The sequence below is a fragment of the Psammomys obesus genome, unplaced genomic scaffold, assembly GCF_907164565.1.
Source record: "Psammomys obesus unplaced genomic scaffold, mPsaObe1.curated_primary_1811, whole genome shotgun sequence".
Classification (NCBI taxonomy): domain Eukaryota; kingdom Metazoa; phylum Chordata; class Mammalia; order Rodentia; family Muridae; genus Psammomys; species Psammomys obesus.
This window is the reverse complement of record NW_026585686.1, coordinates 4,831,306-4,842,386: the sequence shown is the minus strand read 5'-3', so window position 1 is coordinate 4,842,386 and position 11,081 is coordinate 4,831,306. Positions and strand designations below refer to the sequence as shown.

The window sequence follows — 11,081 nt, the reverse complement described above, 5'->3', positions numbered from 1 at the left end:
CCCTCCAGCTCTTACTATTTCCCACTTCTTACATAAAATTCCATTCACTCTGCCCATCAGTTGGCCATCAGGCTCAGCATCTGCTTTGACAGTCTATACTGCAGAAGCTTTCAGAGGCCCTCTGTGGCAGGTTGTGGTGGCGCACACCGGTAGGATTTGCTGAAGGAGGCAGAGGCAGGAGGATCACGAGTTCAAGACATGATAGTATTTTTAAGTAAATAATCCTTATGGAATCTGAAGGTTCATGTATGTCCTTACACACATATAGTTTGTGTATGATACATATATATCTGGTGATTCTCTTCGGCCTGTTGAGTAACTGCCAGACTGTCATTGAAAGTGGCAAACCATTTCACCTCTATCATTCCTATATGAGAGATCCAGACTCCACAAAATATTCTTTTGTTTTAAAAGACATGTACTTATACCATATGTGTGTGTGTGTGTGTGTGTCCTCACATATAAAACAATATTGTTTTCTCAATAGTGACATTGCATAAAAGGCAACATTAAAAAAACTTATACAAGATATTCTAATTGAAGTCCTTGCTCTCTGAAACCAGTTTGTAGTTTGCGCTGTCATAATGAAGTGCAGAAGGTAATTAAGAACAATCAGTTTCCTGGGTCTCTGCCCCCCAACTTGCAGGGTTCTACATGCTAAGTAGTCAGCCCTGAAAGCCCATGCTTCAGGAAGCATACTTCCACAAGGAAGAGGGTGTCCTTTTTTTCCAGATTTTGAAAGGACTTTCGATTTTTGTCAGTGAGAAAAGGAAGCGTAGTCAAATTATGTAATAGTTTTCTTATGCTAAAGAAATTTGTATAAAGTAAATACATCCTATATTTTGAGTTATTGAAAGTTCAAGATAAGATTGTTTTCTGGAAAAATTTGAGAATATTATTATTATTTTTAAATTAAACACTGTAGGGTAGGGAAAGTTATTTTAGTATGAGGAATGCTTTTGCCTCATATTAAGTTGATGTGTGTTATGTTTTTAAAATATTGGTCTTTAATATCCTTGGGTAGAGAACACTTTTTTTGGGGGGGGGCAGTCAGATTTGCTCTACAGCTGATTCTAGCCTGACTATCAAACAGGCTTTGTTTTCAAGAGAACTTCACAGTAAATAATGTATATGTCTGAGAGTCCCTGTGGAAAGTCAGAATCGATTCAAAACAAAATTTTGATTTGTAAGTTCTAAAATATATGTGAAAATTATCTTGTTTTATTAGATTTTCCTTCCCTGCTCTTTACATTGTTTTCATCAATTAGGTTTTTGTTCAGTTGTTGTTTTGGATAAAACACTGGGCTAACCCCAGGGATGCTTCTTATAAAGAGTTACTTAATTCAGTCAGTATTTGTTAGATACCTCAGGGTATAGAGAGCACTGTGACAGACTGCATAGTAAGTAGTTCTTGTCCTCTAGGAACCAGAGGTCCAAAGCACTCAGGATAATGTAGCTACAGACACGTGGAATTAGCGGGCAACAGCGTGACTATTCAATGCCTAAGTAGTCTTTACGTTTAGACAAGGTCTAGATCCTTGTGAACGGGAATGATAGTAAAGCATGTCAGAATAGACAGCTGAGATGGGCTGTGAAGTTGTTCTGATGGTGTGAGGGGAGATGGATGGGAGCTTGAAAACATTTGAAACTGTGGCACAAAGCAGTCAGGTTAATGTAAGGAACAGTCCGAGCTCTCCATTTTCATTAGCTCAGCACAGCTACACCAGGGAAGGCTAGTGACTTGAGGGAAAGTCGAGTACATCAGATGGGAAGGCTGCCCAATCAGAGGTGAACCCAGCCGAAGGACTTGGGGTAGTTTCATTATTTATAAAATGAACCTGTCTCAGAGGCACAGTTGTAGGCTGTGCGGGAGTTGGAGATGTGTTATGTGCTAAGATGAACAAAGGGGATATTGTTTTTTTAAAATTATTTTGTACTTTTTAGTTATTTTGTTAGCATAGAAAGTTTCACAATGGCATTTTCTTTCCTTTTTTTTGTCCTTTTTTATTTTTTGTTTTGTTTTGTTTTCAAGTTGGGCTTTTTCTGTGTAGTCCTGGCTGTCCTGGAACTCACTCTGTGACCAGGCTGGCCTTGAACTCAGAGGTCCACCTGCCTCTGCTCCGTGAGTGCTGGATTAAAGGTGTGCGCCACCACACAGGCAGCATCTTCATATATACATATATGCCATTATATTTTGTTCTTGTTCATCCCCCTGAATCTTTTCTTTAATGAGCCTGCCTCAGTTTTAACTCTCTAATAGTACAGTTGATTTATGCCAGTAGCAATTAATATTGTTTTATATATCGGAAATAAATAATAAAATTAGCAAATAATATCTTTTCACAGATTTTTTGGTTGTTGTTGGAGCCACATTAAAAACCTACTTTGTTTCTCCTCGTGTGGCGGTTACTGGGCAGCCTCATGTATCCCCACACACCTCCACAGTTTCATTCCCTTCTGCTTCTCCATGAGCAGGTGGGCCTGACTTTGCTAAGAGTCTAGAATTAGTTCTGTTGCTCTCCTTGTGGAGCTCCTGTCCCCTCCAGGTCTTTCTATCTTTCTCTTCTTTCATAAGATTCCCTGCTCTCTGCCCAAAGTTTGGCTATGAGTCTCAGCATCTGCTTTGATACCCTGCTGGGTAGTGTCTTTCAGAGGCCCTCTGTGGTAGGCTCCTGTCCTGTTCCCTGTTTTCTCCCTCTTCTGATGTCTATCCTGTTTGCCTTTCTGAATGAAGATTGAACATCTTACCCAGGGTCCTCCTCCTTGCTTAGCTTCTTTAGGTGTACAGATTTTAGTATGTTTATCCCACCTTATAGGTCTAGTATCGACTTATAAGTGAGGATATGCCATGTGTGTCTTTCTGCTTCTAGGATACCTCACTCAGGATGATCTTTTCTAGTTCCCACTATTTGCCTGCAGATTTCATGATTTCCTTGTTTTTAATTGCTGAGTAGTATTCCATTGTGTAAATGTACTACAATTTCTTCCGTTGAGGGACATCTGGCAACAGAACCAAAAAGTCTGGGCACAGTGGTCTTTTCTGAGACTGATACTCCAACCAAGGACCATTCATGGAGATAACCTAGAACCCCTGCTCAGATGTAGCCCCTGGTAGCTCAGTGTCCAAGTGGGTGCCCTAGTAATGGGAACAGGGACTATCTGACATGAACTGATTGGCCTGCTCTTTGATCACCTCTCCCTGCAGGGGGAGCAGCCTTACCAGGCCACAGAGGAAGACAATGCAGATGAGACCGGATAGGCTAGGGTCAGATGGAAGAGGAAGAGGACCTCCCCTATCAGCGGATGGGGGAGGGGCGGCTCTACCCTGAGTGTGTGTCACTCTTCTTTTCTTAGAGATTGCCTCTCCTGTGAGGGTGAAGACACGGAAGCAGCCCCTGTAGGCATTGCTGCTCAGATGTTCTCGTGTGTTTTAGGCAGCCTTTCCTCCCGGGGCACTGTTTACTTTGCTAGTAGTATTCGTGTGGAGTGCTGAGACATAGTTCAGTTACACCGTACAGGCAAGACACAATATGTTTATTTCTTCATTTCTTCATTTCTTACCATTTCTACCATAGGTGTGACTGGACCAGGCCTTAGAAAAGGAAGATCTGGAGCAAATAAAAACAATTGAAATGTGCTACAGGAAGGAAATGATTTCTTTCCTCCCTTCTACTGTTAGTATTCTTTTAATGTTTATTATTTTATTCATTGACAATTTCATACATTTTTATAACATGCCTGGTCATTTTTTTTCTCCCTAGTGTCCTATTTCATTTCCCTCTCTCCCTTGTTAAAATGCTCCCTCCTTCCTTCCTTAACTTTCTTCTTTCTCTCTATTTTTTTTTTTCTTTCTTGTGACTTTACAAGTTTAAATTGAGGTTGCTTGTAGAGCATCAGTGAGAAGGTTATTTACTGGAACAACTCACCAGGAGTTATAATACTTAAAAAAAAAAAGCTTTTCTTCTACCAGCAACTATTAACTGCCAGTAGTTTCTCAGGTAGAGGTGGGACCTCCTGAACCACTCCCCTGTTCATGATGAAAATTTGACCTTGTGCAGCTCTTTTGCTGGTGATGACAGTTACTGTGAGCCCATGAGCATGATAACCATGCTGTGTCGAGGATAGTGTTTCATAGCATTCTGTGACTTTTCACTCTTCCATTTTCCTACTTCCTTTTTCTGTGCTATTCCTTGAGCTTTGGAGGGGCTGATACACATGCCTTGTTTAGGGATGAACACTCAACGCTCCATTTTTGTCAACATTTTCATCAGTTATGAGTTTCTTTTTTTTAAACTTTTTTAAAGATTTATTATGTATACAGTGTTCTGTCAGCATGTACACCTGTACACCAAATCTCATTATAGATGGTTGTGAGCCACCATGTGGTTGCTGGGAATTGAACTCATGACCTCTGGAAGAGCAGCCAGTGCTCTTAACCTCTGAGCCATCTCTCCAGTTCCCAGTTATGAGTTTCTGTATTGACTGTTGTCCACAGCAAACAGAATATTCCTTAACTAAGAATAAGAGCAGCACTAATCTATGGGAATAAACACAAATATTTGGAAGGCAGTTAGACACCATGTCCATTTAGCAAAATGGTAGTAGCTGGTACCCCCTCAGCCTCCCCAGACCCCTGCCCATGGCCTATGACCTCCCAGTCATGGGCTTTTGATTAGATTTGCAGTACGGGGCATGGATTCCCTTCAGGGGACTGGGGCCTTAAATCTAAGCAGAAGGCAGTTGCTTACCCCCACAACAGTCATGTAACAGTGTACATATAGCTGTGTCTTAGTCAAGCAGTTGAATAGTACAGCTTGTAGGGTTCACAGCTGCATAAGACTATTAACTTTTCTTTCCTAGCGGCCCACATAGCACCTTCTGGCACTAGGAAAGCTATCCAGTAGGGAGGAAACTTCCATTTCAGTTCTAGTATGATTTTTTTGATGTCCTGCAACCAAAGTGTGTGGCATCTTCAGTAATAGGGTTGCTAGTTGTGGTAGGCAAGAAAGAAGAAGAGTAGTAGCTTGTATTCTTTTAGAGATCTTTGGGGTCTCCGTCAGGAGATAGGTCATATCTGGCCCCGTTGCTTCTGGAAGCAGCATTGTCTATCTATGTAGGGTTCTTCTTTTTAAACTCTTTAAAAGTTAGCTTATAAGATAGACGGTTTTCACATGGCCTTTTCATGTATCCTTAGTTTTTGCTAACCATCCCTCTATCTACTCTGCTCTCCTGTCCCTTAACCCCTATCCCTGCTTAAATCATTCTGCCTCCAATATCAGCCACCTCTACTTCCCATATCATATGCCTTATATTATGTTTTCCCCTTTGCTAGCCCTGCTCCTAGCTCCCTGGCCTCTACATTCACTAGCAACTGAAACCCTCAAATCTAAAAATCCTAAATTAGGATCTGCCTGTGAGAAAGGTTAATGTAGTATTGGTCTTCCTGGGCTTGGGTTACCTCATTTGATATACTATTTCCAGTTTCATGCATTAGAAAATCCATTTCAAAAATTCAATTTTTCTTTTACTGAAAGGAAATCATACAATAAATTAAATTCTTTAAACAGTGACCCTTTTTATACTTTTTTTTCTTTATCTGCTTCTCTGTGCCACTGAGTGTCTCCTTCTGCTCTCTGTCTTTGGAAAACTATCTCCTAGGATTTATTTTCCTCAGTTGTCATGTCTGCTAGCTTGAAATTATTTTGCTGTTGCCCATCAGCACTGCCCATGATAGCCTTTGACACCACATCTTGTACTGTGGCCCAGCATTTGTATGGCTTGCCTTAGATGTTGATGTCTTTTGAGGTGCTCCTGCCAACGTGAATTTTAGAAGTTCCTTTTGTTCGTCTGGGTGTTCAACTGGGTAACTCTTGAATAAGACATCATATACCTCTCCCAAAGATCAACTTTAAATTTTTCACATAGTACAGTTTAAACCACTAGTACAAAGAGAAATAGTTCCTTTAATGTCCCTGAAGGATTCTCATTATGAAGACAGAACTTGACTTTGCCACGCTGATACTGAGGATAATTTTTCTGTTTTTAAATGACTATCATACTAGAATTAAACAGCCTTAGTTTGCTTTCAAGACAAAGAGGTTCGTGGCTGTGTCACAATGGCTCACTTTGAAACTAAAAATCTAACAGCAGCTGTTAAATCATGGTTGTTTGCAAGGTTAGATTAAATTATTAAAGGGTTGCTATTACCTACCCTCCTTGTTAATGGTATAGGTTTAAATTTTTTTCTTGCCTATCTTACTCCCCTTTCTCCTTTAATTGTCATATCTTTCCAAAGCTTGTCAACATCATTTTGTCAAGTGCCCTTTGGTGCTCTCACAACTTGGCATATATCTACTGTAGCATTTTACCATAATAATGATTGACATCTGTTTTCATAGCTTAGTGAGTAATGCCTAATATTTATTGAATGATAAATGAATAGTAAAGTGGAATATGCTGGTTTAAAATATTTCTTCTCTACATCCATAATGATTGTATGTAAGAGCTCATAGATAGCCAGTTTATTTCTAGTTCGGAAAATGTGATTCTTCCAGGTAATAGTTGTTTTCGATTTTAAGTTAAAATTCCAATTCTCAGAATGTTAATGACGGAAAAAGGATTAGAGAGCCACAAAGGCCCAGTGCACCACTGTCCTTTCCTACTGCTCTGGAGCTGCTGTGTGCTGCTCTGAAACAAGATTATGCTCTGCTCCAGGTTCTTCTAGGTACAAACGGCAGATGCTGATCTACTGCTGTTTCCCCCATCACTAACTCTGCTTATTTTGGCAATGGTTAACATCTTGTACTATAAAAAGCCCCAGTTCTCAGTGTAGTTTCTATTTAAGGGGAAACAATAGTTACTGAGGAGTGGAAAGGAGAAATTAGAAACCTTATTTCCCTTTCTTTTTAAATTTCTTTATCTTTATTTTCTGAGCATTGGTATTTTGCCTGCATGTGTGAGGCTGTCAGGTCCTGGAGTTACAGATGGTTGTGAACTGCCATGTGGGTGCTGGGAATTGATCCCAGCTTCTCTGGAAGAGCAGCCAGTTTTCTTAACCATCTCTCCAGCCCTGGAATTTTCCTTTCTACATATGTGTATTTATATGCAAATACACAGGAAATTCACACTCTTAAGTTTATGTGTTATAGTTTATTTAATGCTGCTGTGTAAGAGATTTTCAAAGTCAGTGTACACATTCGAATTTATGCTGCTAGGCCCATGGTTGCCCATTTGGGTGTTTTATAACACAAATCTTTTGAAGGGAACCAGTCGTTTCAGCAAACATTTATTTCTTTGTATTAACAAAAAGTAGTAAAATGTTTCTTTGTTTCCTGATCATATATATTCTTTGACTTCTTTTATAGACATTTCAAGAAATTGCAGAAAAAAACATGGAAAAATTGAACCGTATTGAGAGCTCACATGAACAACTGGTTCTTGAGAATTCACATTTCAAAAGCACATTGTCCAAGACTCAGCGGGAACAGACATGCTTGCTGGCGGCATGCGCGCTGATGGCTGGTGCACTGTATCCCCTCTATAGCAGGTCATGTGCCTTATCCACACAGAGAGACTTTCTCCAGGAGCAAGTCAACAGCTTGGAACTGTTCAAACTGGAAATTAGGACTCTAGCCCAGGCATTGTCAGCAGTAGATGAAAAGAAACAAGAAGAAGCCAAAGCGAAGAAAAAAACATTCAAAGGACTGATCCGTGTATTCCGGAAAGGTGCAATTGCAATTTTGGCCGCAAATAGACTCAAGATTTTGGGTCAATCCTGTGCCACTCTTTTTACCTGGATGGAAAGTTGTAAAGAAGGCATAGGCATGCTAGTGTGTACAGGAGAGCCCAAAGACAAGCACAAATTTCCAAGTAAGATAATTTGTGCTTTTAAAATTCTAAGTTATGTGTAAGTGAAATACAGAGTGTGTTTGGTTGGCTATTATATAGAACCTTCAGAGACTTATGTAATATCTTAAATCATGTAACATAGTCCAGTAAATCTTCGGATATGTGTTTATTTTATACAAAGTAGCCTTTATTTTTTATAAATTGATATTAAGAAACAAATATGTATAATTTCAGTATTGTCTAGCATTACTGCATTTGAATCATCTTTTTTTAACAGTATAATGGAGAGTTTATATATCTGTTTTTCAGTTTTGACAGTCCTAAACAGACTCTTAAAAATTGTCAGAATAAATTATCTGTTCTTTCAATATAAAATCAGAATAAATGATGAGAGTTAAGAATATCTTGAAGAATTGCTTAAGAATGATGGAAATATAAATTTCCAGCTGACATTTTTTTGGAATGTTTTACTATATTTGAGAAAACAGATTTAGTTGTTAACTTTTTAAAATTCATGCCTGAGGATTAGCCCTAAGGCTAAACTCACACCAAGCAAGTGCTCTGCCACTATACCCTCAAATGATGCAACTGGTAAATATCAGGCAATTGTAATAAAACCCAAACTAAAGGAAATGTTTGTCTTTTTTGATGTTTGTTATTCAATGCTAGGTCAGTCACATATAACTAGATTTTCTGTACTAGGGAACATGAGGCATACAAAGTCCGACTTTACTGAACACTACTCTGAAACCTAAGTGTGAATTTTAATAACTTGTAGCATTTCATAATGGATCCTTATGTTTCCACAGAACATCAAAGGGAGCAGTTACGCTGCGTACAAGCACTTACTTGGTTTACCAGTTCCGACCTTCTTGCTGCGATTGTCAGTTCTATGACTGAGCTGCAAGAAGTCATTAGTAAAACAGGTATGGTCACTTTTTATGGCTTTGCAACATATGCTTAAAAACAAATGCCCAGAAATTTTTTATGGTACAACATCTAATAAACTATGGAGGAAGATACATCTGCTTTTTATTTAGCTACAGAGAGATTGTTAAATCTGCATTTAATTATACAGTAAATGAACGTCAACTTTGTCTTTATTTATAAAGGAAATTAAATGAATTTTTTTGGCAAATGTATCTACCCCATTCTTCTCCCTTTGTAATTTGTTTTTTCTTATGAAAATCATACCATTAGTTCCCTCTTATTTTTTTTTTTTTAAATTGTAACTCTTTAAATGTGAGTGGCTGTTTTCCCTCTGTGTGTTTACCTATCCACCACGTGTATTCCAGCAGGGGTCAGGACAGGGTATTGGGTCCACTGGAACTGGAGTTACAGACTGCTACGAGCCACCATGTGAATGGTGGGAATTGATCCAGGGTCCTCAGAAAGAGCAGCCGGTACTTTTAACCCCTGAGCCATCACACCAGCCCAAAGTCTCCTCTTTTTAAAGTAATGGAGACACTGATACTTTTCCCCCCCTGGCCATGAGTTTCAGAAGCTTGAGGAATAATGGCTGATTCAATGGAAAACACCATGTCTAATTTGGTGATATATGCATTTAAATTTTTTTTTTCTTGTTAACTATTCAGAGTTAACCTGAATAGTCTATCCCTTTCTCCCATGTATAAAATTTCCTATAAGCACTGACTTGCCAAGGTCTAAAATTTGTTTGTTTTCCCTGACTCAGGTTGTGTATATGTGTGTGTGTTAGAAAGGTATAATGAAAAAAAAAGGTGTAATGATAGCAGGTTTGCCTAAGTTGGGATGAGTGTTGAGACACTCTTGGTGAGCTGCACAGTAGACATAGTCATTATGATGCATTAGCAGTAAAGTTGTTGTAACCCTAAGACCTTCCTGCTCAGTGAAGAAGCACCTAGGAAATGATAATGTGAGATATAATTTAAAATATAAAGTTAGGTCAATGTAAATGAGAATCATTTCATTAAAATTCCAGGTATCTGAACCTATGCTCCTGTATTAGGAAGCTTATGATTCTCAGGTGTTGCTGTTGCTGTTGGCAAGCTGTGAGCATACTTAATGCATTAGCAGAACATTAGCATGCTGGATCTGAAGTATAAATAAGATGAAATTTTTAATGATTTAAAAAATAAATTAAGATATAATAAATTCATACATGTATATATATATATATTACATATAATTTTAGATAAATATAAAGTAATATTCCTTCAGGCTATGTCAGACAAAATTAAATTAAGGCTTTTGGTTTTATAGGTTAAAAGCAAAAATGTAGGTTTTTGAGAGAACATAATTTAGTGTAATAAATACATGTGCTATCCATATTATTTTACAATTAATTTTTAAAAATAATTCAATGGGTTTTATTATGGTAATTTCATGAGTATATGTAATTATGCTTTGTTACTATTCCCCTCTCTCACTATCTTTCGTAATCATTCCTGTACTCTTTTTTTGCTGGTTCCCCTCCTTGTAAAAAACCCATAGTAGTTGTTTATCTACTTCCTGCAAATTTTATGATTCAGTTTTTCTTTGGAGTTAAAAATAATTCCATTTTGTGTATGTTCCATATATTCTTTTTCTATTCATCTGTTGATAGGTATCTAAGCTTGTTTAATTTCTTATCTATCCCAAACACTGCAGCAATAACATAATGTAAGTATCTCTATGGTGTAGCTGTATTACTCTGTAGTTCCATTTTCAGGTTTGAGAACCTCCACACTGAATTCCATTGTGATTGAAATCAGTTTATATTCCTAGCAATATGTAAGGTCTCCTCTTTTCCCATGTCCTCTGCCGGATTTGTTGTCATCTGCTTTCTTAAAGATCTTCATTGTGCCCTGGGCGAGATGGAACCTCAAATTGACTTTAATTTACATTTCTGATGGCTAAAGACAGGGAATAAATTTTCTAGTACTTATTGGCCATTCATATTTCTGTTTTTGAGAACTTTCTATTCAGATCATCAATGCATTTATTGATGATATTTTTTGGTGCTTAGTTCTACAGTTCTTATATATTCTAGATATTAACTCACTGTTTATACTTGACAAAGGCTTTTCCCAATTCTCGGGGGTATCTTCTCTGGTGATTGCTTTATTTGCTGAGCCTTTAATTTGCAAGTAGTTCCACTTGTCAATTCTTAAAATTATGTCTTTTGCTACTGGAATATTTTTTAGAAAGCCTTTCCTTTTGTTTATATCTTGATTTTTTTTTTTTTTTTTTTTTTTTAACCACAGTATTTCCCT

General features: G+C 37.9%; 1 protein-coding gene across 1 annotated transcript in view; it reads left to right on the top strand.

Moving 5' to 3' along the window:
• Nucleotides 1–11,081, top strand: part of Ccdc171 (coiled-coil domain containing 171) — a 330,679-nt gene that overhangs the window by 123,730 nt on the left and 195,868 nt on the right. Inside the window, exons 18-19 of the mRNA XM_055591708.1 lie at nucleotides 7,365–7,869; nucleotides 8,658–8,774. Coding sequence (XP_055447683.1) covers nucleotides 7,365–7,869; nucleotides 8,658–8,774 — 622 coding nt within the window. The remainder of the gene's footprint in view (nucleotides 1–7,364; nucleotides 7,870–8,657; nucleotides 8,775–11,081) is intronic.